This window comes from Sus scrofa, chromosome 17 (genome assembly GCF_054392235.1).
Source record: "Sus scrofa isolate SSC_HxYL_T2T_F1_AM1 chromosome 17, Sscrofa_HxYL_maternal_Yorkshire_Landrace_v2.0, whole genome shotgun sequence".
Lineage (NCBI taxonomy): Eukaryota > Metazoa > Chordata > Mammalia > Artiodactyla > Suidae > Sus > Sus scrofa.
The window spans coordinates 40,601,153-40,628,687 of NC_139399.1; the positions used below are offsets into that span (position 1 = coordinate 40,601,153).

The window sequence follows — 27,535 nt, forward strand, 5'->3', positions numbered from 1 at the left end:
AAAAAAAAAAAAAAAAAAAAAAAAGTAGAGATGATCAGATTAGATAAAACAAGACTGAACTCTACACTGTGTATAACAAATATATGTTAAATATAAAGACACAAATAGATCAAAAGTAAAAATATGATAAAGTTTTATTATGCTAATACTAGTCAAAAGAAAGCTGCAAAGGTATATTATTATCAAAACAGATTTCATGGATTTATAATTAAAAGGGCTCAATTAAACAAAATGACATGATAATCTTATACATCTATGCACCTAATAATACTTTTCCAAATTATATAAAGCAAGACCAATAGACCTTCAAGGAGAAAGAGACAAACCCACAATAGTTGGTCATTCTAAACCCTTTTCTCAATAACAGAAAAAACAGGCAGAAAATCAGTTAGGATACACTTGGCTCAAACAACACTTATCAACTAACTTGACCTGTTTGATTATAGGACACTCCATCCAACAGCAACAGAATACACATTCTTCTCAAGTGTACACCACATTATATTTACCAAGGTAGGCTATATTCTGGGCCATAAAGCAAGTCTCAAAAGACTCAAAAGGATTCAAGCTATAAAAAATATATTTTCTCTGACAACAATTGAATTAAATTAGAAATCAATCACAGAAAGATCTTAAGACAATCCCCCAAAGTTTTGAAACTAAATAATACACGGGTTAAAAAAAAAACTCAAAAGGGAAATTAGAAAGTATTTTTAGTTAAATGGAAATGAAAACACAACATAGCACAATTTATGGTGTGAACCTAAAGAAGTACTTAGGGAGAAATATGTAGCACTAAAAATCATTATTAGACAGAAAGAAAGGTCTTAAATCAATGGCTTCAGGTTCCACTCTAGGAAACCAGAAAAAAAAAAAAAAAAAAAGAAGAAGAAATTAACCTAAAACAAGCAGAATAAAGGAATTAAAAAATAGAAAAAGAGGAAACAGACAATGGAAAAAAAAAATCAATGAAACCAAAAAGTTCTTTTAGAAAGTCAATGAAATGGATAAACCTGTAGTCACAATAATCAGGAAAAAAGAGAGAAGATACCACTTGCCAATATCAGAAATGGGAGTGGTAACATCACTGCAGATTCTAGAGATATTAAATGGAAAGGTAGTATTATAAATAATTTTATGCTTAAAAAATAACTTCTAAGAAATGGTCCTTAAAAGATACAAATTAAAAGATCCCTAAAAGATACAAATCATCAAATTTCATTCTAGAAAAGATACAAATTAAAAGATTCTTAAAAGATACAAATTATCAAATTTCATTTTAGAAAAAGTAGATAACCTATTGCATTAGAGATATTGAAATTTTAGTTAAAATACTTACTACAAAGAAAAGCCTGGGCTCAGATGGCTTCACTGGTGAATTCCACCCCACACGTAAGTTAGAAGTAACGCCGATTCTACACAAACTCTTCCAAAAAAACTGAAAAGTTGGACATACCTCCCAACTAACCATATAGGCCTATAGTATATAGGTATACTCAGCATACCAGATACCAAAACGAGACAAAAACGTTCTAAGAAAATTAGAGACAAATATTTATCATGAACATAAATGTAAAAACTTAAAATTTTAGTAAACTGAATCCAACAATATACTAAAAAATAACACCTCATGACCAAGGGAGGTTCATCTGGGAAATGCAAGGTTGGTTTAACATTGGAAAACCAAATGATATAATTTCTCATATTAAACTAAAAAATCATCATAATAGATGCAGAACAAGCCCTCTACAAAATCTAACATTGATTTCTTTTTTCTTTTTTCTTTTTTTTTTTTGTCTTTTGCCTTTTTAGGGCTGCACCTGTGGCATATGGAGGTTCCCAGGCTAGGGGTCAAATTAGAGCTACAGCTGCCAGCCTACTCCACAGCCACAGCAACTCGGGATCTGAGCCTCGTCTGTGACCTACACCACAGCTCACGGCCACACCAGATCCTTAACCCACTGAGCGAGGCCAGGGATCGAACCCGCATCCTCATGGATACTAGTCAGGTTCGTTAACCACTGAGCCACAACGGAAACTCTCTAATATTGATTTCTGATAAAAATTCTCAGTAACTAAAAATAGTAGAGAACTTCAACCTGATAAAAGGCATCTATGAAAAACCTATAGCTACACACACAGACATAACGCATGATACATACGTATCTACACACATACATTCACACATGATGGTGAAAGACTGAATGCTTTCCACCAAGATCAGGAACAGGATATGTTTCTCACCACCACGACTACCAACATTGTACTGGAAAGTCCAGCCAGCACCATCGGGCAAGAAAAAGAAATAAAAGACACCCAGATTGGAAAGGAATAAATAAAAGTGTCTTTATTTACAGATGAGAAGATTGTCTATAATCTGATGGACTCTATAAAAAGGTACTAGAACTAATAAGTGAGTTTAGCAAGGCTGCAGGCTACAGAACCAGTCACACAAAACTCATACATACCAGAAATAAAAAAATTAGGAATTGAAATTTAAAACAGCATTTACAATCGCATCAAAATAAAGAAATACTGAGGGATAAATCTAAACAAACAATGTGAAAGATCTGTACTCTAAAAACTACAATTCTTTTTTTCGTCTTTTGTCTTTTCTACAACCACACCTGTGGCATATGGAGGTTCCCAGGCTAGAGGTCTAAGCGGAGCTGTAGCCACCAGCCTAGGACAGAGCCACAGCAACTTGGGATCCGAGCCTCATCTGTGACCTACACCAGAGCTCATGGCCACACCAGATCCTTAACCCACTGAGAGAGGCCAGGGATCGAACCCACAACCTCATGGTTCCTAGTGGAAGTCGTTAACCACTGAGCCATGATGGGAACTCAAAAAAAAAAAAAAAAAAACCTGCAAAATATTGATGAGAGTGAGAAAAATCTAAGTAAGTTGGAAGACTCAATATTGTTAAGATTATCAATTTCCCCAAATTGATCTATAGATTCAAAGTAACCCCAATCAATATCTTAATGGGATTTTTGTGGAAATTAACAAGCTAGTGCCCAAATTCACATGGAAATGCTAAGAAAAAAGTTGCAGTGGGAGTTCCCATACTGGCGCAGCAGAAATGGATCTGAGTAGGAACCATGAGGTTGAAGGTTTGATTCCTGGCCCCGTTCAGTGGGTTAAGGATATGGCGTTGTCGTGGCTGTGGCATAGACTGGCAGCTACAGCTCCGATTGGACCACTAGCCTGGGAACCGCCATATGCTGTGGGTGCAGCCCTAAAAAAAAAAAAAAAAAGCAAAAAAAAAAAAAAAGTTGCAATGAAGAAACAAAGTTGGAAGACCTATATTACCTGATTTCAAGAATAATGATAGGAGTTCCCGTCGTGGTGCAGTGGTTAACGAATCCGACTAGGAACCATGAGGTTGCAGGTTCGGTCCCTGCCCTTGCTCAGTGGGTTAACGATCTGGCCTCGCGGTGAGCTGTGGTGTAGGTTGCAGACACGGCTCGGATCCAGCGTTGCTGTGGCTGTGGCATAGGCCAGTGGCTGCAGCTCTGATTCAACCCCTATCCTGGGAACCTCCATATGCTGTGGGAGTGACCCAAGAAATGGCAAAAAGACAAACAAACAAACAAACAAAAAAAACAGAGCTGCAACTGCTGGTCTACACCACAGCCACAGCAATGCAGGATCCTGGTCACATCTGGAATCTACAGAGCAGCTTGAGGCAACACCCAGATCCTTAACCCACTTAGCAAGGCCAAGGATGGAACCTGCATCCTTGTGGACACTGTGTTGGGTTCTTAATCCACTGGGTCACAACGGGAACTCCCAATAGCCCATGTATTAAAAGAGAACTCACAAGAAATTTAGTAAACTTTGGAACTGAGTGAATGAAAATATGAGATATAATAATGAGAGATAGTAAACTTTGGAACTGAGTGAATGAAAATATGAGATATAATAATGAGAGATACAGGAAAACTCTTTTCAGGAAATGACATAGTAAATGGTATATTAGGTAGAGAAGAAAGTCAATGAGCTAAACATGCAACTTAAGAATTAAAGAACAACACATGTTGCAACAGAACAAACGGTGGGGGAAAAAATGTAATTGTAATGTATACATGTAAGGATAACCTGACCCCCTTGCTGTACAGTGGGAAAATTAAAAAAATTATTAAAAAAAAAGAATTAAAGAACAACAAAATAAACTCAAAGAACTGAAGGAGAAATAATAAATATGAATGCAGAATTAATGTAATGCAAAACAAACACTAGAAAAAAATTGATAAAGCTGTAAGTTAGTTTTTAGAAAAGACTAATAAGACTGAAGAATTGCTGGAAAAACTTATCAAGGAGAAAGATATGATATAAAAATATCAGGAGGAGTTCCCAAAGTGGTGCAGCGGTTAACGAATCTGACTAGGAACCATGAGGTTGCAGGTTCGATCCCTGCCCCTGCTCAGTGGGTTAAGGATCCGGTGTTGCCGTGAGCTGTTGTGTAGGTTGCAGACGCGGCTTGGATCCCACGTTGCTGTGGCTCTGGTGTAGGCTGGTGGCTACAGTGGCTATAGCTCCGATTAGACCCCTAGCCTGGGAATCTCCATATGCCACGGGAGTGGCCCAAAGAAATAGCAAAAAGACAAAAAAAAAAAAAATAATAATAATAATAAAAATAAATAAAAATATCAGGAACTGAAAAGATTCACAGCTAAAGATAGAGCAGAGATCAAAAAATAAGAGAACATTATGAACAACTTTATGGGAACGAATTTGAAAACTTATGTACAATGAACAAAATTCCTTAAATAACTCACCAAAATAGAGTAAAAAGGAAATAAAAGGTCTAAATAGTCCTATAGCCATCAACATTTGAATAAATAGCTTTAAAATTCTCTCCTCCCTAACCCCACAATCTAAAAGCAAATTTTCAAGGAAAAAACCATTATGAACAAATACAAACTCATTTAGCGAATAATGAAAGAACATGCCCCATCTAATTATCACGGATGGTCAAAACCATACTAGGACATTGTAAGAAAAGAGAATTACAAGCTAATTGTAAATGCAAAAATCCTAAATATTATTAATAAAGCAAGTCCTGTAGCATATAAAGAAGATAGTAAATCATCAAGTTAGGCTTATACCAGAAGTGGTTCAGAATTAGAAAATCCATTAATGAAATTCAGTACATTAACAGTTTAAAGGAGAAAAGCCATATGATCTACTCAATACACGTAGAGAAAAACCTGTGAAATTCAACATCTGTCCATGAAAAAAATTTAAAATGCTCACAGCAACCCTTTTTAACTTGATGAAGTATAGTTACCAAATAGCTATAGTTGGCAACATTTTTAATGGTGAAATATTAGAAATATTTTCTTTAAAATAAAAACAGGACAAGACTGCTCATTACTATTGCTTATCTTCTCAAGGCTGTACTTGAGATTCTAGACAGTGCAGTAAAGGAAGGAAAATAAAGAAAATACATAGGAATTGGATGGGAAAAACAAAAGTCATGTTTATATCAGATGTCCTCTCTATAAAAAAAATAAAAAAAATCTAAAGACAAAGATTTAAATGCAAATATCAATCATATTTCTCTATACTATCAACAAAGATGTAGAAGACATAGCAAAAGATATAATTTACAATAACAACGAAGTATAAATTATACCTAGAAATAAGCTAGACCTGTACATTTGAATGTTTCATTCCCTCACCTCAAGTCTTTCCTCAAACTCCACCATCTTAATTTACCCTACTGTGACCCTTCCATTAAAATCACACCTCCCCAACCCTAAATTTCTGATCAATTTTATTTTTCCCTATTTTTCTTGCCTATCACCTTCCACCATAATTATTGTTTATTGCCCATCTCCCCAATGTCTTATCCTTTCATGGGTATGGATATTTTGGACTGCTTTGTTTATAGTTGTATTCCCAGAACCTAGAACAGTGCCTGGTACATAGAAGGTGCTCAAAAAACTTTTATGGAATGAGTAAATAAAGAAAACAATTAAGTAGATACGGCCTTTATTGAAAAAATTGAGAAAATTATCAACCTTTATAGAAAGGCATTAAAGAAGATCTACATGGATATAAAGACTCAACAGCATAAAGATGTGAATTCTCCTCCAAACTGATGTATAAGTTAACTGTACAAACCCAGCAAAGGTGGGTGCATGTGTATGTATTGTTAATGTGGAACTTCCTAAGTGGATTCTAAAATTTTGTTTTGTTTTTTCTTTTTGTGGCTGCACCTGTGGCCTCAGGAAGTTCCCAGGCTAGGGGTTGAGTCGCGGGCGCAGCGGAGGCCATCCACAGTCACAACAATGCTGCATCCGAGCTGTACCTACAACCTGCACCGCAGCTTGTGGCAATGCCAGATCCTTAACCCACCGAGTGAGGCCAGGGATCGATCCACGTCCTCATGTACACTACGTTGGGTTCTTAACCCACTGAACCACAGCAGGAACTCGGGATTCTAAAATTTACATGGAAACACAAAAGGTCAAAATAGCCAGTTTGCCCCTAAAAAACAAGAAATGGGAGATTTGCTGGACTTCCTGTTGTGGCTCAGCAGAAATGAATCTGACTAGCATCCATGAGGACGCAGGTTTGATCCCTGGACTTGCTCAGTGGAATCCTCCATATGCCGCTGGTGCAGCCCTAAAAAGACACACACACACACACACAAAAAAAAAGATGGGAGATTTGCCATACATGTTTGTCTATATCATTTTTACAAAGCTATAGTGATTCAGCAGTGCCATGTTCGCACAGAGATTATCAGATAGATCAAGGGAATAAAATAAAGAACCTGGGAACAGACCCACGAATAGAAGGAAATTTGATTTAGGACATAGTCAGTATTGCAGCTCAGTAAGAAAGGATGAGCTATTCAGTAAGTGATACTAGAATAATTAGTGATTCATAAATAAAAATAATTATATTGATACCTTAATTCACACCATGGCCCCCGATTAGTTCCACATGGTTATCATCCTAAATATAAAAGGAAAAACCGTGCAATCTTTAGAAGAAAATATAGGAGAATTTATGACTCAGCCTGGAGAACGATTGCTTAAATAAAACACAGAATGAAATCCATGAGGAAAATATTGATAGGAGTTCCCGTCGTGGCTCAGCAGAAACACATCTGACTAGCATCCATGAGGATGCAGGGTCAATCCCTGGCCTTGCTCAGTGGGTTAAGGATCCAGTGTGGCCCTCAGCTATGGTGTAGGTCAAAGATGTGGCTTGGATCCAGCACTGCTGTGGCTGTGGCATAGGCCAGCGGATATAGCTCTGATTCAGCCCCTAGCTGGGACCCTCCATATGCTGCAGGTGTGGCCCAAAAAGACCAAAAAAAAAAAAAGACAAAAAAATTTGTTAAATGTAACTACCATGTTATACTCGATATATACTTCCTTGACAAAGGATCAGTATCTAGGATCTACGAAATATTAAAATCAATCAGAATTCCTGGTGATTATCAATATAAATATATAATTCTTCCAACACATTCTCCTTTCCACTCCTTGAATATCTCTCCTCCCATGACCTTGTCTTCACCCTCCCCTGGCCACACATTACTAATAAATGCCATTTCCAAAGAATCATACCCACAGAAAACCTACTCTCTAACCCTCTTCCAACCTCTAGCTCAGCTCCCTTCTAGTACCTCAACTCCAGTAATTTTGGGGCCCCATCAGTACCAATGTTCCATTCATCCTGCCTTTTCTTCACTTTCCCATACTCTTCTCCTTACCCAGCTTAAATTTCTTGTTCCACTTTTGTAAACACCCCCTTGCTTCCACGTTTCGTTCTCTTGCTTTCTCATGGGTCACCGTATTCACCGGCAAACCCCTAACTGTGGCTATGTGCAATCACTCACCTGTTCTGCCCCTGCACTCCCGCGGCTCAGCAGGGCTGGGGAAATGTCTCACTTTAAATTTATGATCACAAATCCCAGGCAGCCCCTTAGTGCTTGATTGGCCATCACAGAACATTTCCACTCACTCTTCTGATCAACCATTTTCATGTCCTAGTGCCTCTCTTACCATCCTCATCCTCAACTGTTTACCTCGCTCCCTAGTTCACTGAAAAAACAAAGCACTAGGAAAAGAAAGCCTGCAAGCACCTATGTTGCATACACCCATATACCAAGTTCCATATGTAGTAAAGTTCTCCGTTTTCCCTGCTATTTCGGTGGATAACTGTCTGTGCCCCCAGCAAAAACCAGTCCTCCGCCTGTGCAGCAGATCCCCTGCCCTCTGCTGACTAGAGGACACTGCTTCAGCCCTTCTCCCTTCTACTTCCTACATCATCAATTCCCCATTTCCTACTGGGTTTAATCATCAGCATCTGAACAAGCTACATTTTTTTTCTTGACCTTCACTGTGCTCCTCTCACCACCCTGTTTCTTTGATCCCTTTAGAGTGAAACTCCAGAGTTCCTTTGAAGGAACTGCCTCGAATCTCTCTTCTCCCAGGAGGTTCCCAGGCTAGGGGTCAAATGTGAGCTACAGCTGCTGGCCTATGCCACACCCACAGCAATGCAGGATCTGAGCCGGTCTGTGACCTACACCACAGCTCACGGCAATGCCGCATCCTTAACCCACTGATCGAGGCCAGGGATCAAACACATGTCCTCATGGATGCTAGTCGAGTTCATTAACCACCGAACCATGATAGGAACTCCTTCTCCCACTCTCTTCTAGACACACTCCTATCAGAATTCTGACCCTTTTACAGGTTATGGGGATCTACTTATAGCACAGGGAAATTTACTCAGCAATATGTGCTAAATTACATGGGAAAAGAATCTGAAAAGGAATGGATATATGTATATGTATAAATGATTTACTATGCTGTATGCCTGAAATTAACACTACTTTGTAAATCAACTATATTCCAATAGAATTTTTTTTTTGTCTTTTGTCTTTTTTTTTTTTTTTTTTTTTTGTCTTTTGTCTTTTTGTTAACCCACTGAGCGAGGCCAGGGATCATGGTTCCTAGTCGGATTTGTTTCCACTGCACCACGATGGGAACAATAGAATTTTTAATTTGTATTTATTTATTTTTTGTCTTTTTGCCATTTCTTGGGCCACTTCCGCCGCATATGGAGGTTCCCAGGCTAGGGGTCCAATCGGAGTTGTAGCCACCAGCCTACGCCAGAGCCACAGCAACGCAGGATCAGAGCCACGTCTGCAACTACACCACAGCTCAAGGCAACGCTGGATCCTTAACCCACTGAGCAAGGCCAGGAATCGAACCCACAACCTCATGGTTCTTAATTGGATTCGTTAACCACTGAGCCATGACGGGAACTCCTACCCCAACAGAATTTTTTTAAAAAGAATTCTGCCCCTTTTGCCGCTGAAATACAGATCCTGCTGAGGTCACTAATGTCCCCCACATTGCTAAATCTAATGGTTAATTCTTAGTCATTTTTTTCACATCCACAAGCAGCATGTGATGTAGTTGACTACTGCCTCCTTTGGGGGATAATTTTTCTTTCTTTCTTTTTTTTTTTTTTTTTTGTCTTTTCTAGGGCCACACCCGCAACATGTGGAGGTTCCCAGGCTAGGGGTTGAATAAGAGCTGTAGCTGCCGGCCTACACCAGAGCCACAGCAACGCAGGATCCGAGCCGTGCCTGTGACCTACACCACAGCTCACGGCAACGCCGGATCTTAACCCACTGATCGAAACTGCAACCTCGTGGTTCCTAGTCGGATTCGTTAACCACTGAGCCATGATGGGAACTCCAGGGGATAGCCTTTCTAGCTACGCTTCCAGGACTCCACTCCCTTGATTTTCCTTCTACTTTATTGGCTGCTGCTGCACATTCTCCTTTGCTGGTTCCACACGTCCATGATCTCTGAACACTGACACCTTACAGATCTTAGACCTCTTTCAACGCGCATGCCCACAATGATTTCACTCATTCAAATCTGCATCTGTAGCCCGGACCTTCCCCTTGAGATCGACACTCAAGTTGTCAGCGGCTTTTCAACACCTCCGCCTGGACGCCTAGCGAGTATCTTAAACATGTCCAAAATCAACCCGCTTCGCCTGAAGTCTCCTCTGTCTCAGAAGATAGGAGCTCATCCCTTAAACTTGTTTAGGTCAGAAACCTTGGATCTGTTGTGACGTCTCTTGCTCTGTTGCCTTGTCTCTCCTTCCATAACAAATCCTGTCAGTCCTGCCTATGAAGTGTATCCAGGATCCAGCCACTTCTTCTCGATAACATCCCCTCTGTCACAGCCTCCATCATCTCCCCTGGATAATTGTGATGGTTTCTGAACTTGCCTTCCTGCCCCCACCCTTGCTTCCTGCAGGTCATTTTTTTTTTTTTTTTTTTTTTGGTCTTTTTAGGGCCATACCCACAGCATATGGAGGTTTCCAAGCTAGGGGTCTAATGGAATCTGTTGCTGCCGGCCTACGCCAGAGCCACAGCAACACGGGATCTGAGCCAAATCTGTAAACTACACCACAGCTCACAGCAACGCTGGATCATTAACCCACTGAACAAGGCCAGGGATGGAACCCGCAACCTCATGGTCCCTAGTCGGATTTGTTTCCGCTGCACCACGACGGGAACTCCAGCAGGTATACTCTTGCTAAGAACATCCTTCCCCCAGATAACATGCTTCCCATTTTAGTCATTCAGTTAGTTAATGTCTCTCTCTCCTACGAGATGCTAAGCCCATCAACACAAGGCTTTTCATCCATGTTGGTCACTGCTTTATCCATAGCATATGGAAGAAACCCTGGCACAGGGTAGATGTTACAAAATTACTTGTTGAATGAATAAACAACATACTAATTGGCCAGAGTGCAGCAACAGGCATTCTCAAAATAGCTGGGGTGACTATCAATTGGTATAATCTCTGCAGAGGACAAACTGGCAGTCACTATCAAAAGTACAAATGCACATCTCCTCTGCCCCAGCTCTCCTACTTTTAAGTAATAGCCTTCATGTAAATTCACACATGAGGGAAGTAACCCATGGACAGGGTAATTCACTGCAGCATATTCTATCCTTGAAAAAGAATGAAAACAGCCAAAACGTCCAGCAATAGCAACTATTTAAAAAAAACTATAGTCCGTCCATGCAAGGGACTATATTGCAGCAGCAAAAAAGTATAAGGAGACTTCTTGTGTCCCGATAGTAACCCAAATATATATATTGATTATTTATATATGAAATATATACATATTTTAGAGAAAAAGAAAGGTCTAAAAAGTATGTTTAGTATACCACCATTTTATAAAAATAAAGAGACAAAGAGAAAGGTGCAAAAAGAATATTTGTCTGCATTTTCTTGCACCGACTATCCCAGGAAGGACAGCCATGGAGCTGGTATCCATGCCTGATTATATGGAGGACAACAGGTGGGTCAGAGGCAGAGGTGGGTGACTTTGCTGTCAATCCTTTTAAACCTGAATTTTTGTACCGTGTGAATGGTTTATCTCCTGAAAGGAGAACAAGGCAGGTTTATGTTCCAATATGGAATGAGCTCTAAGATATATTGTTGCAAATAAAAAGGTAAGTACAAGATGTTATACGAAGAAGTGGGACAGATTTTTATTATTTACTCTTTTATACCTTTTGAACTGTGTACCTTATACGTATTTCCTATTCAAGAAGAAATAAAATCATTTAAAAAATCATGATGGGAGTATGCATATTCACATGCATCACCTTGACAATCCTAAGAGTGCAACCTGCCAAGTGTTTCCCGATTTTTCAAACACAGGAAACAGACATTCAGAGAAGTCAAGTCACACCGCACAGAGGAGGAACCGGGACAAGCCCTTCCAGCCCCTCCTGCCCCTCCCCCTGCCCTTCCTGGCTCCTCTCAGGCAACAAGGCCCAGCTCCAGAAAGTCTGCCAACAGGAGCTTCACTCAGGGGACCAATTCTCTCTGCTTAGAGCCACCAACGGGGGGGGGGGGGGGGGGGTGCCCCTGGGCTCTGTGGCTGATCCCAGCCTTCTCTAGCCTTGCAGCTGCCAGGCCCTCCTCCCACAGCCCAGCCTGTACCTATCAATGATGACGGGGTCCGAGGGCGTCTCATTCCGGTTGCCACAGCTCTTCCGGTCACAGCACCGGCTGAAAGATGAGGAGGAAGGGAAGGAGAAAGGGGGTGAAGGACAGGGAAATTACAGGGTGTGGTGTGTGTGTGGGGGGGGGGTGCTCCTGGGTGAGGATGCTGATGACGTGTCTCTGAGTATGGAATTTCTGGAATCCCTGGGCCAGAGGGGCTCACTCCCAGACGCCTGGGGGAGAAAGGCAGTTGAGGGTCCTACATGCGGACCTGCAGAGACCAGCCCTGGGAATAAGGTTGGCCAGGAAAACCTTTTCCCAAAGGCATGTGGCTCCAGGAGGATCCAGAAATGGGTGGGAGGCTGGCCACTTACTGTCTGTACACTTTACACATATAGAAAAGAGCTCAAATCCTGTGGTGCAGGTCAGAGACACAGCTTGGATCTGGTGTTGCTGTGGCTGGGGTGTAGGTCGGCAGCTCCAGCTCCGATTTGACCCCTAGCCTGGGAACCTCCATATGCCACAGGTATGGCCCTAAAAAGACAGACAGACAGACAGAAAGGAAGGAGGGGGCTCAAATCGTCAGCATGCAGCTTATGAATTATCACAAAGTGAACCCACCTATGTAACCAGCACCCAGACCAAGAAATACCCTGTGACCAGTGCCCTAGAAACCCCATCGTGCCCCCTTCCAGTACTGCCCATCCCAAGAGCAGCCACTGCCCCAGCCAGATTTTTGAACACTAGTCTCTTTTCCGTACATGAGGACCTGCCTAGAGGACCCTGGCTGACTGGCATCTCCCGGGGAGCCCTTGCCTAGAAATGCTAAGCTCTGGGGCATCAGAGAAGGGGAGCCAAGAGCTGCCCGCCCCTGTCCGCATCCTGTCCACCCAGAAGGTTCCCTGAAGTTCACAGAAGAGGTAGCAAATTTTCCTCCTCTAGCTCCACAGCTAATCGGGAGGCCCAGGCCCTGCCCCCACCTCCCCCGGGGGGTCCTCCCCAGAGCTTTATTAGTCAAGCTTCCTCGGAGCAGCAGGAGGCCTCTCTTACAAAAACACTCGGAGAAGCCACATAAACAGGCCTGGCTAATGGGGCCTCAAGGACCCTCTCCTCTGCCAGCCCTGTGCCCAGGGGCCTCACTCCTACCTCATCACCTCCCCACACCAGGCCTCCCTGGGGATCAGCGGGGAGAGGGGGTGGTGGCAGCGATGGCGAGGGCAGGGCCTGGTGCGAGTCCTGGGCAACAGCTGGGCTAAGGGGCAAAGGGCAGGTGACCCGGCCCTTCTCACCTGCACATGATCTCGTGGGTGAGCAGCACTCGGCACATTTCGGGGTTCTTGTCCTGCCCCTCGTAGATGATGGCCTGGGGAAGGGGAAGGAGGCTCCTCTCAAGGCCAAGGATAAGGGGCCCGTGGCTCCTGCCCCGGGGAAGAGCACGCCCTCCAACTCTCTCTGGGGGCCCAGGAGTGCCAAGCGGGGGCTGGGAGCCTGGATCCACCAACCAGGACCACCACCAGAATCGGCAAGAGGGGCCTGTCTGTCCACAGGCCGTGCTTCCTGGAGCCAGCTCTGCTTCCTGGTCAGGGAGGTCCCCGGACCACCAGGACCAAGGCCAGGCTGCAGGGTCCCTTAGGCAGTCCCGCCAGCTCCTCAGCCCCTCTCCCCATCCCTACCACCGCCCCTGGTCAGGCCAGGCCAACGGCTTCCTCTTGGACTGTGGGATCAGGCTCCCAAGCCCCTCCTGCAGCCTGTCCCCTGCCCTGAAGCAAGGAGTGAGCGTCCCATCTTACTGGCTTCCCACTTTATAAACTCTGTGCCTCCCAGCCATCCCCCCTCTCTCTGGACGTGTCAGCCACCCAGGCTCACTTTGCCACTGCCTGGCCTGCCTCCCACACCACAGTGATCCCAGCCTTTCTAGAAACACACCACTTCTTCCTCTGCCCTGGGATGGGGTGAGGCTGCAAGAAGGCCATCTCTGTGGAAAGCCTGCCTCCACCTTGCGTGCAGGCCACCGATCTTCCCATCCGAGACTCAGCCCTGCTCATAACCAGCAGGCAAGGCTTCTCTGAATAAGCCTGAGACTTGAGGCCCTGCTACTCGCAGAGTCCACCAGGGCTGACTCAGGTTTCAGCTGCCCGAGCTCCTCACACTGTCCCCCTGCCCCCCAGTCTGCTTCCTCTGTCTTTTCAAGTCAGCAAGGTGCTCAGAGTCTGCGGTAGGAGCTTTGGGGTCCCATCCAGTCCCCTCTCCTGGACCAGTGCACCCATCCCTCAGCCGCAGGTAGTGCTAGCTGCTAAGCGCTTTCCCATGAGAACTGCTCTCTGCCGATAGGAGCGGCTTCCCCTGAAAATGCCTGGAAGGTTACCGTCTCCCCTTGGGAGTGGTCCCCAGCCAGTGACTAACTAACTGATCCAGGGGACAGAACCCTGGCCTCCTTGCCTCAATGCTTGGGCCATTCCTGCTCTGGGCCTCCCCGTGGAGGCCGAGGCCGCACCCTTGCTGAGCATCCCCCACCCCCTCCCCTGCGCTGCCCTGCTTCCCCTTCCCCTTCCAAGAGCGTTTCCCTTCCTCCCCAATAACCCTCGAGAACCTGAATCCCCATCTACGCTAGACTCCTCGATAACAGAACCCAAGACAAAGTCTTTGTACTAATACTGTCCTTTTCATGTCCAGAGGGCAAAAGCCACACAGCCTCTTCCTGTGGGCTGTGCTGGGAGCTGGGGGAGCTAGACTGGTGGGGATGAAGGGCATGGGGAGGCGAGGGCGGGGACAAGGATGCTCGCTCAGGCTGGACAGGCCGGAGCATCCCCTGGGCTGGCTCACCTGCTTGGACATGGAATCGATGAGGCGCACATAGAGGTCCTGTTCTGTCCGAAGTCCTAAGGGTGGGAAGGCAGAGAGGGCCTGCTGTATGCGGAGCCCCTGTAGCTTCTTTTCTTTCTTACTTGCTTTCTTTTTCTCTTTCTTTCTTTCGTGTGTGTGTGTGTGTGTGTGTGTGTGTGCACGTGCTGCGCCATAGATGTATCTTCTTCTTTTTAATTATTAAAGTATAGTTGATTTACAATGTTGTGCAATTTTGGCTGTACAGCAAAGTGACCCGGCTATACAGATATGTACATTCTTTGTCTCCTATTATCTTCCCTCCTGTTTTATCCCAAGAGACTGGACATAGTTCCCTATGCTGTAGAGCAGGGCCTCCTTGCTTATCCATTCCACACGGAATAGTTTGCATCTACTAACCCCAGACCCGCAGTCCATCCCTCTACCCCCACCCCCACCGCCCCGGTGGCTTCTGATGAGTGAACACCCTCCGCACCCTCCCCAGCTGGAGCCCGGCCTCCTCCATCCCGACAGCGTGCGTCGTGTGTCGCTGTGATACCCAGGGGGCAGTGGGCTTCGCTCACCGTTGTTATACACCAGTCGGAGGCGATAATGGATCCCGTTGTTTGTCTTTTCAGCCCCGGGCTCCTGCAGGGGCACAGGATGGGGAAGATGCTGGCTGCTCCCAGGGATCCTCCAGCCCCTCCCCTCCCCCCTTTCCCGCTCAGCTTTTCTCCCCACCCCCTCCCTCCACTCCTCCACCACCTACCCATCGGCTGCTCGGGTGGGAGGGGGTTCCCTGAAGCCCTCCCCACCGCCACCCTGGCCCTTCCCGGAGAGCCCACGAGCCTCTCACTCGGTCTTTTTCCACAAAGTCAATGAAGGCTGTGCGTTCCACCTCCACCGGCTGCCCCTGCCGGTCGTACATGGCCAGCACGAAGTGGAAGAAGTTGGATTTCCTGAGGTTGGAGGGAGGCTGCTTCTCAAAATGTGCTCGTGCCAGGCCCACGCCACTGTGGGGAGGAAAGATGCTGGGAAACCACCGGAAATGCCCTCTGGGGAGAAAGCCCCCATCAGCTCTGACCAGGTAGGGGGCGCTGGCCAGGACTTGGCTCTGATGTCAAGGGTTGGGCAAGAAATTGGCCAGGTCAACTCCCCCCTTGTCAGGACCCTCTCAGCCCTGAGGTCAGCCCAGCCTGCTCCCAGGGGAATAAGCGGCACAGCAGGTGGCAACAGAGGCATGGTTGCCAGATTCCTTGGCAGACTTTTCCCTGGGCCTCACATTTTGCTTTTTTTTTTAGGGCCACACCTGTGGCATATGGAAGTTCCCAGGCTTGGGGGTCGAATCAGAGCTACAGCTGCTGGCCTACGCCACAGCCACAGCCACAGGGGCTCTGAGCCATGTCTGTGACCTATACCACATCTCACGGCCACGCCAGATCCCTAACCCACGGAGCAGGGCCAGGGATCGAATCCGCATCCTCATGGATCCTAGTTGGGTTCGTTAATCACTGAGCCATGAAGGGAACTCCTGGGCCTCACATTTTGAAAGGGTGATCTCTAAACCAAACGTATAAGCAGCCCATCTTACTGACCAGAGGTCCTCTGAGTACCCTAAGGGGCAGCCAGGAGGTTCTGGAATGAATATCCCACTTTACCCTGGCTCACGACTGTGTACCTGCACCTACGGTGTTGCCTGGGAGATGAGGAAGTTCCTCTGCCCAGCCTGGACCCTGGCCTATGACTGAAGGTGAGGGCGCCCTCCCCAGGTGTAGACAGACCTGCCTTCATTCCTTCAGAAAGACAACCACTGCTCCCTTGGGGAGAAGGATTTTCTGGTCCAGCTTTGCCAAGGGCTTTCTCCTGGCTCATCAGAAACTGGTCCCAGAAACAAAGCCAAGGTGAGAGCAGGAGGAGGAGAAGAACCAAGGCCCCACTCATCAACTATTTCCTGAACCCAGTGAGGTACTGAGTGCTGGCCACATGGTACCACATGGGCCAGAGTGAAATACCTGGCAGGGGAGGGAAGAGGCTGTAACAAGTCTGAGGGGTGGGTGCTCCTAAAAGATGTTACTGGATAAAAGATGATAACAGTCAACGAAGAAAAAAATTAATTCTGGAGTTCCTATCATGGCTCAGCGGTTAAGGAATCTGACTAGCATCCATGAGGACGTAGGTTCGATCCCTGGCCTTGCTCAGTGGGTTAAGGATCCAGCGGTGCCGTGAGCTGCGGTGTAGGTGGCAGACAGGGCTCGGATCCTGCGTTGCTGTGGCTGTGGCATAGGCCAGCTGCTAGAGCTCTGATTTGATCCCTAGCCTGGGAAACTCCATATGCCGTGGGTGAGGCCCTAAAAAGCAAAATAATAATAATAATAATAATTCCTTCTGTGACAGATGAAGGGACGCAGTTGGGAAACATGACTTAAGGCCACCAGAAGGCTCCTAAGTCAGGCAGGGCTTAGAAGATGCTGCAGGCAGGGAGGTCTCAGTGTGGTAGAAAAGGGAGAGGCTGCTGCAGGGATGAGGTGGGGAGGAGGATGGTGGAAATGCCCTGAGAGCCATCTAGACCAGAGTCCCCATCACAGATGCTCCACTGGGACAACATCTGCCATTTTCATCACTACTTAATATTTATCTTCATATAATAGATTTATTTGTTTTTTAGGGCGGAACCTGAGATATATGGAAGTTCCCAGGCCAGGGACTGAATCCGAGCCACAGCTGTGATCTATGCCACAGCTTCAGCAAAGCTGGATCCTTCAACCCACTGCACTGGGCCAGGGATTGAACCCTGCCTCCACAGCGACCTGAGAGGCTGCACTCTTTTTTTTTTTTTATTTTTTATTTTTTTGCTTTTCAGGGCCACACATGTGGCATTTGGAAGTTCTTAGGCTAGGGGTCAAATTGGAGCTGCAGCTGCCACAGTGACACCAGATCCGAGCCGCGTCTGTGAGCTATACCACAGCTCATGGAGATGCTGGATCCTTAACCCACGGGTGAGGCCAGGGATCAAATATGCATCCTCATGGACACAACTTGGGTTGGTAACCACAGAGCCCCAGTGGGAACTCCCTGCAGTCAGATTCTTAACCCACTGTGCCACAGTGGGAACGCCTATCTTCATATAATTTAAAATCAACTTACTCTCACTGGGCATCATGTGAAGCCATATCTGAAATGTCATGGGCTTGAGAAGCTTGTGTTTTACTCATACCGATTACAGTAAATAAATAAACAATAAAATGAAAATTGTTCCTTCTCCTGAAAGCCTGCTTGGGAGCCGCAGTGGTCCATAGGAAATGCTGATTTCAGAGGCAGAAGTGATGGGTCTCGCTTGTCCCTGATCCAGAGGAGGAGGGGGCCACCAACACCTTCTCTCCTCCACCAAAGGTTCTTTCTACATGTTCCTTCTCCAGGATCATTCTCCCCCCACTCCTTCCTCTCGTCCTCCCCAGGCTTAGGTCTTCAAGTCTAGGCCTTGACCCTCCTGATTCCCACTTGCCAAGAGGCAGGGAAGCCTGAAGAGGGCTTTGATCACAGCAGGTCACTGATTACTGTTGATGAATATGCTAATAAGGCAGGAACCCTGACTCCTCCCTCTGGCCCCCCAGACCAGCTTAGGGAGAATGAGGATCCCCAGCGACAGGTTCTAGGACCACCTTGGTGGGGGTGGAGAGGAGGAAAGGCCAGGAGGGGGTGGGCGGTGGAGCCATCCCAGATCACTCTGCCCCTTACTGGCATCTAGCCCAGGAAAGGTGCTGGTGCCTGGAAAGGTGTCAGACAGTGGGGACAGAGGGTCTAGAGAAAGAAGGAGGAGGGGTGGAGGCTGAGCAAGAACACAGTCCCCGGGACCACTCACAAACCCTTTCTGCATGGACCCTCCTGCACGGAGTCAATGATGCTGGCCTGAGCATCCCTTCCCACCCATCGCTCTTGGCAATCCCAGTCAGTCCCGGGTCCTGGCTGCCTGCTGGCTCCTGCCAGACTCCTAGGACCAAACCTAGAAGGTCTGCCCTAAGCCCCAAGCTAAGCCCGCTTCTCGGGTCCTGCCCTCCCAGCAGGAGGGAATTCCCAAGAAGAGAGTAGGGACTGGGGGCAGAGAGGGGGAAAGAAAGCAGGTCCCCGTGCCTGGGGTCTGTGGACCAGCTGTGGGGCACTGAGGGGCTGCACTGCCTCACATGCCTGAGCCCAAGCCTGCAGTGGGACCAGGCTCCCGTCCACTCGCCCCGAAGCAACCCAGCATCACCTTCCCTTCCCCGCCTTGCTTAGTGGGTCCAAGGCCCAATCATCCTCCTGGGCTCACACCCATCCATGCAAAGCAATGGGACAGAGGTGGCTAGTTTATAGCCTGGGGACGGGATTACTAGCATGACAACAGACCAATATGAGGAAGCGCCCTGGGTCCCCAGCAGACCAGGAGAGGACTGCAGGGGCGGGGGCAAGACCCCTGCTCGGCAGGCCCAGCACTGTTCCTGGTCTGTGGATGTCTCTGGTTTACCTGGTCCGTACCCCTAAGGGACAAATGAGAAGGTCAAGGTGAAACAGAAGAGGTTCTCGTTTAAAGACATCCTCAGATTTTTCTATGAACACAGTCGGGGAATGACATATGAGGATTAGCAGAGCAGCTAGAGTGGCAGCTGCAGGTCTGGGCTGCGCCTTCCTTCTCCAGGTTTCTCCAAGTTTCCCCAGGCACCTCTATGGCACCTGTGGTAGGTGACCAATCCGCAACCTCGGGTGGGGCCCCAAAAGCCCCAAGGGGAGAGGGGAAGGGGGGGAGACTTTTGCTCATGTCCCCTTGGGAAGTGTTGATGCTCGCATGAGATGAAAACAAATCAAGATTAAAGAAGAGAAAAAAAGAAACACAGAAATATGCTCAAACGACTCAGAAGATAGGCTGTGGGGGTTCTGAGAGGCCTGCCGGGACACCCTGGGAGCAGACGTGGGCTCCCACACCAGCTTAGAGGCGGATGAAGGCCAAGGTCTCTGATTCTGTGATCTCCAAAGGGGGGGGCCACCTAAGACATCCACGGGGGTGTGGGGAGACACCGCGGGGATGTCTATTGAGAGGAATCCTTCATGAAAGGAAGGAAGGAGCAGAGCCCTGCAAGTCTGGAGAGGCAAGAGCTTTATTTGGGTTTTCCCAGAAGCAGATGCTGAGACAAAGATTCCAACAAGGATTCCAACACTTCATGTGGGAAGTGATTCTGGGAAACCCTGGCGGGGCAGGGGAATGAGTGAGAAGGAAAGGCAGCCCATTAACAGGTGCATTCGCCCCAAGTTACCGCTGTGGGCAGCTGCCGCTCCGTCCCCGGGGAGCTCTGGAAACCAGTCTAGAACGTGCGTCAGCTACCCCATCAGAGGGCTGGACCAGGAAGCTGGGGTCTTTATCCACCAACCCCAGTTGGTCCCTGGCTGAGGGCTTCCGGGGCATCATTTCTCAGGTGCTTCTGGACAGGTGGACAGCTGGGCAGTGGGCTCTGGTGTTTTAAGAAAGTCTTAGGAAAGTAGACTCTTCCCCAAAGGTCCCCAGGGGGTGTGGGCAGGGTTCCAACTCCCAGCCGACCATACGGAAGCAGCAACGCTACTGCCCAGGGGCCTGAGTGCAGCTTGGCAGATATGCATGAGAACGGCCTCACCTGGTACGTGTGGTGCCGGAGCCTATAATTCAGAAACGGCTCACTCACTTAGCATGATTAGTGCACAAAGCGTGCCACATATGCGCCTTTTCCAGGTAAATGCAGCTGAGTGATGAAAACGGCCACATTAACCACTTTTGTAAGACTCCAAAATGAATCCCACATCTTGCTTTCTTAAAAAGACTGTTCCGTGAAATGTTCAAAACACTTTCCTATCAACTCCAGGGTGTGCTGAGATGGTGGGGCATTTGTGCCTGTACTAAGAGCCTGCATGTGAGAGGAGAAAGTGCTCATTTTCCGATTCCCACCCTGGCCCACTCCGCCGCTTCCCATCTTCTGTTTTGAAATAGCGGTCACATTAAAGGAGATTGTGACAGAAGAGCTTTGGTGCACTTAGCTATTTTCTGGCGGGAGGACCTCTGCCTTGTAGCAAGCCTGGGTGTGTGTGGGCTCCCCGAGCACCGACCGTGCTGGGAATCCAGGTTAAAGGTGACACCAAGGGCAACCTGACCTTCACAGCCGGAGGAGTCGGTCGGGTACCCTGTGCTCCGGAGTAGAGGGGGATGCCTGTGGGGACATGCTGGGGGCTGCAGCTGTCGGGCTGCTCTTGCTGGGCCCACCTGGGGGGTCCCTGGAGATGCTCCTTTGTGAGGCTGAGCGCAATGCCCCAGGACCCTTCTCACAGCAGCTGCTGGATCTCATCAGAGCCATCTCCTCACTCAGAGCCAGTCTCTGCTCTCGACTCTCAAGGCCATTGGTAACTCTTTACATCCTTGATTACATGCTTATTATAAATATGAGCAATTTATTTTATTTTTTGGGCCATGCCCGTGGCATAGAGACGTTCCTGGGCCAGGAAATGAACCTGAGCCACAGCAGTGACAACAGCAGATCCTTAACCCGCTGAGCCACCAAGAAACTCCAAATACAAGCAACTTAACACAAGCATCCCAAACCCCACGAAGGACAAATGGCCTCGACTGGAGCTTTGGCATCCCCCTCAGAGGCACCCTCAGCCTTCTGCCTCCCCCTGCCCTCTACCAAAACCCTAACCCTTTCCCACCTTGGCAGCCCAAGGTTCTAAGCAGTGCCTGGGCATGTGCCTGATCCATCTCGGAACCTAGGATGCTGGGGAAATGGGGAGAAGCCCTGAGGCCATCAGCAGTGGGGAGACCTCTTTTTGAGCTCCTTCTCACCCTCTGTCTCAGGCTTCTTAACAGCTCTGCTAAATCCGGCTCACTTTCCCCCATCCTAGCACCGCTGTACAAGTCCCCCACTTCCTCTCCTCTGCACCTTCTCTTCCTCCAAGGAGCCCACTGGCCCTGGCTCTCCCTGCAGGCATCCCTTGGGCCCCTGGGACTGCTGATAATCAGCACGCTGAGCCTGGCATTCCTGGCCCCAGCCAAGATCTATGGCTTATCCCTGCCCAGAGCCTGGGAAGATAAAAGCAGCAGCTTGGAGCGCCCACTGTGGCTCAGTGGGTTAAGGACCTGACTTTGTCTCTGTGAGGATGTGAGTGAGATTCCTGGCTTTGCTCAGTGGGTTAAAAATCCGGCGTGCAAGCTGTGGCATAGGTCACAGATACAGCTCGGATCCAGCGTTGCTGTGGCTATGGGGTAGGCCAGCAGCTGCCGCTTCAGTTCAACTCCTAGCCTGGGCACTTGCATATGCCATGGGTGCAGCTATAAAAAGAAAGGAAAAGAAAAAAGGCAGAAGCTCACTGAGGCGAACCCACCCTGACAATGCAACGATGCTGGCAGAAGGAGCACCTGGTGTCTAGTGACAGCTGCCCAGAACCTGTGTCTAGAAGCGCCTGCTGGAGAGGAGGCTTTGGGCTGCTTCAGAGCCCCTGCTCCCACTGCCCAGCAGGCGCTCTGCTCCCCCCCCCACCCCCCCGCCAGGAAACTGTCTCAGCCAGCAGGTCCTCAGCGAGGCGCAGGGGAGGATCTCCCCAGCCAGCTCTCCCGCTCTTCCTCTTGTTCTCAGCTCCACCTAAAGACTGTCCACCCAGCTTTTCTCTGCCCACCCCCTCGCCACCCACCCGCAGGCCTGCCTGCCAGGTCCCAGGCTGAGGAACCGGCGATTAATTATTAAAGCAAACAAAAGCATTTCCTAGCAGGGAGGCTGGCCTGCAGCTGCTTACAGGAAAGGCAGCCCCAGCTGGCCTCCCTCTCAGGGCCATGCTAGCGTTCTGGGACCACCAGCTCAAAGCGGAGGTCTGGCCCGGGTCCTCCAGGAGCCTCCCTGGGCCAGGAATCACATCAGAAGGCGAGGAGAGCCGCTTCTGGGCTGGGAACCCCAGCAAGAGGATGTGGGTCTGCAGGGGATTCCAGGGGACGTGGGCTGGGGCTGGGCTACGGCTCTCGGAGATAAAGTCTTGTTGGCCCAGGGCGGGGACAGTCATCACAATGGCCAGGGGTCCTCGTGCAGAGGTCCTCGCTAGGGAGACCCTTCCAGCCCTCCGCACCCGCCTCCCCCACTACCTCCGTGCGTGGGTATGCAACCTGTCTTTTCTCTCTACCTCTCTTTTGCTCAGAACTTTCCTTCCTGTTGGCAGAGCCTCCCTCACTGATCTCAGCAGGCTCTGAGCCTTCTCCTTCTGAAAAACCTTGGTGTTGGAAAGCTGCGAAGCAGCACCTGCTCTAGTACCTGCTACCTGGGGTCAGGGAGACCCTGGAAACCACCAATGTGGACAGGGGAGCCCAACAAAAAAAGATTTGGGAAACTTCTAACATGCACACTGGCTCCTCCAGCAGATACTCATTGCCTCCCGGCCCGCTGGAGACTGTCGAGTCTGGTGCTGCAGACACAAGGATGGAGGAGCCACCACCCGTGTCCTAAAGGGAGGCGTAGGCTGGCAGGACAAGGAAGTGGGGACAGGCAGCACACAGCTCACTCTGGCCTGTGCCAAGCATCCTTAGCTCTAAGGGCTGCTCTTCTGGGTCGGGTGGGAGGGCACAGACAAAGAAGGTTCTGGGGGACGGGGAGGCTCGCGGGGGTTTTCAGATTTTATTCAGTGGGTGTGTGGGTGCTGTTTCAAGAGACATTGCTGGATGCCAAGTGTCACACAGAGGCTGACAGGAAGCTTGGGGTCAGACTGTGATGGGCCTTGGATGCTGACTGGGAGGACGCTGGGGGGGTGGTCACTGAACCTTTAACTGGGGACAGACGTGATCAGAGAAAAGTTCTTTGAACATATTGCTTTGCCACCGGTGCATGGCAGATGTTTTTGGGGTGTGCTGAGAGGCTGGGGCAGCGGGCTAGCAGGCTGGAGGTGATAAACTGGGGCAGGTTAACCTTCACATTCAAGAGGAAAGCCGTGGAGGGCAAGAGTGTGCGTCATGGTTAAAAGCTGGCCGTGGGCACCGTGATTCGGAATGGGACACAGAGGGGACCATCCAGAAGCCTTGAACAACCAGGCGGCTGTGGGGCGAAGGCGAAGAGCACATCAAAGACAGTCGTGAGACCCAAAGCAGCCTTTCGGGGAGCTCTGCTGAGCAAGCTCCCCCGAGACAGAGGGAGAGGAGCCAGGCGGAGGTGAAGGGGGCAGGGCAGGGAAAGGGATTTCTGTTGTGGCTGTTCTGGGATGCAAAGACCCCAAGAGAGGACTGATGGAGGAGGGAGAACCAATGGGCAGGTGCCTCAGAAGAATGAAGAACGGGAAAGGAGTAGCCCGATACCCTAGCAAGGAGGCGTCCAGAGACAACCAAACGCGTGGGGACTCCCAGTCTGTGCCTGAGACAGAGAAGTCTCTGGACTTGGAGATGAGCAGCCTGAAGAAATGCCTCTCTTCAAACTGCGGAGACCTTCCAAGTCCCAGTGATGTGGCTCTGGGGACTCAGACTGGACACCTCGACCCCACTAAAGACCTCTTCCCCGTGTACAGACCACACTGCTGATGCCCCATCTTGTGGGAAGAGCCTCACCTCCCACGCCTCCTGCACCCACATGGGCTACAAGGGCACAGTCTCCCTCCTGGTCTCCCTCCCGTCTGCTTCCTTCTCATCGAATCTGCCAGCAGCGGCGGCGGGGACACAGGGCTGGGTCAGAGACAAGCAGGAACCTTAACCCCCCAGGCCCCACTGGAACGCTCCACCCACCCTTACAAGGAGCGCTCACGACACAGCTGGTGGTGGAGGAAAAAAGACAAAGAAATTGACCATCTCAAGTTAAACTGAAAAACAGGACCAACAGAAAAACAGGCAGGATACAGAATGGTATGTATAACACAGGAAAAAAAATATGTTAAGAGGAAGAAAGACGAGAAGGAAATACACTAAAACGTGACTGTAGTTGTATGAGAGAGGTGGGGGTTTGTGTTCCATTTCCCATATTCTCTGGAATATAGTTATGAGTAAAAGTATGTAAATGAATTCCTAGGCAAGACCCTTTCTCTTTCCAAAGAGGTGAGCTCCAGAAAGACGCCCTGGGGGTCCCTCTGGACAGACAGCCATGAAAGCACAGGACTGCAGAAACACCATTCAGTTTGAACACAAAACAAGGTGTGTGTCTGTTAAGGGGTGAGGTTGAGGTTGGTGGCGAGGTGGTGAGGAGTCCCTGAACAGGGCTGGGGGTGTGAATGTGTGGCCAGTGGCCAGGCCTGCTTGGCCCTGGAAACCCTCCAGCAGAATCTCTTCAGGCTGCTGGACAAGCGGCTGCTCAGAGCTCTGGGGAGCGCAGCTCCCTTGTGCTTCAGGTTGTTGCAGAGGCAGCGCCTCCCTAGTCCCAGCCACTGAGAACTCCGGGGGTAGGATGTCTAACCTCCCCTCCCCTTGCTCGCAGCTGGGGGTACAAAAAGCCTGGAGCCCAGGTGGTGTGGGCAGAGGTCAACAAATCTTTCTACTTTCTTTCCAAATCCAGGAGTCCATCCCCCATCCAGGCCCCCTGCCTAGACCCCTGCAAAGGAGTCAGAGGAGATGCGCCTGGGTGCCGCATTCCCAGGGAGCCTCTGCCTTGGGGAGAACTAACCAGAAAAACACCTGGAGAGGTGGGACCTGAGCGGTCCCTTCAGCCACAATCATTCCACCAAGTCGACTGCCCACCTCCTCTCTTCTCCACTCTTCAGCCCCAGCCGCTCCTCCAGCTTTGCACATCCCCAGCCTCCAACTCTGAGGGGCGTGGGAAAGCTGAAAGGGGGTTGGGTTTCGTGCCTTTCCTGGCAGAGAGCAGTGGAACTGGACAAGGTGGGGCACGGAAACTGCCTAGGAAGGAGGGGTCAGCGGCTCCTTGACGGCTGGTGGCTGTGGGACTGCGGGCAGCGGAATACCTCCTCCTCTAGAGCTGGGCCAGGGAGCGATAGTCAGAAATCAAAGCCGGGACCTCCAGGAGTGGAGGCAGAAGCCCCGCCCCGGCCCGCCCCACATCCTCAGGAGGAAGCACAGGCGCTCAGGATAGGGTGGGCGCAAGAGCTTGCCGGGACAGTCCGGAGTTAGGGCTCCCTCCAACCGCTCACCCCAGTAGCTCAGCAAACTGAACGAAGGTGGCACGCAGCCGTCCAACCCGAGCTCGCCAAGTCGCGGTCCGAGCGCTTACCTCTGCGCCGCGGTGCTGGCGTCCAGGATGCCCGCGCCCTGCATCCAGGAGCGCACCGAGCCCAGGCCCGCAGGCAACAGCGGCTCCTCCTTCAGATTCAGCCCGCCTCGGGGCAGAGCGTCCTGCGCAGGGAACATAAGGGCGCGCAGTCGGTGGGCGCCCCCACTGCCCGGATCCGGTCCCGCCGAGGCTGCGGGGCGTCTCAGCTCCGCCCGCCCGACGGCACCGGGCGCCCGCAGGAGTGCAGCGCAGCGCCAGTCCCGGCGGCTCAGTGCGCACTAGCCTCCTGGGCGCTCCCTCGGAGAAAGCGGGTCGGCGAGCGCCGGCGCTGTCCCCTCCCCTCCCGGGGCGCGGGGCGGGGAGATGGAGGGATTCCCCCGCGGCCTGAGCGCTGGCGGGCGGACTGCGAGCGGGGTGGGGAGGGCGAGGAGAGGACCCGGCACCCGGTCCGCTCAGAGGCGCCCCAGCGGCGCGCTCTGGCGGCTGCCCAGGGCCGCGGTCGTCGGAGGGGGGGCGGCCCGAGCGCCCCGGGAACTGCCTCTGGCGAGGCGGGGGCACGGGGCTGCCCGCCCTTTCCCCCTCGTCGCCCCCACCTCCCGCCTGCCCGCCCGCCCGCGGCGCCGGCGCGGGGCGCTGATTACCATCCGGGAGGCGGAGGCTGCAGGCGCGGAGCTCGGCGGCGGCGGCGGCGGCGACAGCGGCGGCAGGGGAGGCAGGAGCAGCAGCAGCCTCGCGTCCCGGGGAAACACAGGGGCAACGCCGGGCCAGCAGACGCCGCCGCCGCCGCCGGCGCCCCGCGTGCCTCGGCGCCCGGGCCCTGCCGCAGCCCCGGGCGGCAGCACCTGGAGCAGCAGCAGCAGCAGCCCGGCCGACTCCCCCCGGGGCCCGGTTCCCGCGCCTCCCCGCCGCGGCCGCCGCCGCCCGCCGCTCCCCGGGGCCTGGCCGCGGGCCCGGGCCATCCCGCCACCGCCGCCGCCGCCGCCGCTCCCGGGGGAGCGGGAGCCGAAGGGAGGGAGAGCGGGCGGGAGGAGGGATGGCGGGAGCGGGCGGGCCCAGGGGACTGGGGGCCGGGGGAGGCGGGGGCGGGGCGGCGCGGCCGGCCGAGGGGCGGCCAGGGACGTGACATCATCGGGGGAGGAGCGGCCGGGCCCGGGCCGCCGCGGCGGGGCGGACCCTGGTGAGTCCGTCGCCGGGGCCGGGGGCTGCGGCCTGGCCGAGGCCGCGGGAAGGAGCCGGGGGGACCAGCTCGGGCCCGGGAGGCCCGGGCAAGGAGCAGTCGGGGCTGCGCGGCCGGGGAGCGGGGCCAAAGCCGGAGGAGCGTGCTGTGCGGCTCTCAGAAGCCTCCTCCGCCTCCAGGTCGCCTCTGGACCGTGCCCGGGCTTCCTCTCGGTTCATCCTTGTCTCCCAGCCACCCGACCTACGCTCCACACCGACGCCCAGGACCTGCAGTTGCCGCTCATTTCGACGCCTTCGGGCTTTGACTCTTGATGTTCTCTGCTGGCGCCGGCCGCCCTCCCAGCATTT

General features: G+C 50.6%; 1 protein-coding gene and 1 long non-coding RNA gene across 21 annotated transcripts in view; one reads left to right on the forward strand and one right to left on the reverse strand.

Annotated features, from left to right (window-relative positions):
• The window catches only part of EBF4 (EBF family member 4), a 69,942-nt gene extending 42,944 nt beyond the window's left edge, over positions 1 to 26,998 (reverse strand). For 12 of the 20 annotated variants that reach the window (XR_014832082.1, XR_014832085.1, XR_014832086.1 and 9 more), the window contains exons 1-7: positions 26,653 to 26,998; positions 26,012 to 26,133; positions 15,613 to 15,856; positions 15,428 to 15,491; positions 14,847 to 14,902; positions 13,313 to 13,386; positions 12,021 to 12,089 (exon numbers count right to left, since the gene is read on the reverse strand). Coding sequence is in view for 15 of the 20 variants with exons in the window: in XM_085003433.1 (XP_084859559.1) it covers positions 12,021 to 12,089; positions 13,313 to 13,386; positions 14,847 to 14,902; positions 15,428 to 15,491; positions 15,613 to 15,856; positions 26,012 to 26,133; positions 26,653 to 26,970 (947 nt within the window). In the remaining 5 variants the exon portion in view is untranslated. Of the gene's footprint in view, positions 1 to 12,020; positions 12,090 to 13,312; positions 13,387 to 14,846; positions 14,903 to 15,427; positions 15,492 to 15,612; positions 15,857 to 26,011; positions 26,548 to 26,652 lie in introns of those variants that run through there. The other 8 variants (XR_014832087.1, XM_085003434.1, XM_021077754.2 and 5 more) reach the window with 4 other exon arrangements.
• Positions 1 to 27,535, forward strand: part of LOC146395233 (uncharacterized) — a 301,554-nt gene that overhangs the window by 248,566 nt on the left and 25,453 nt on the right. The window lies entirely within an intron of this gene.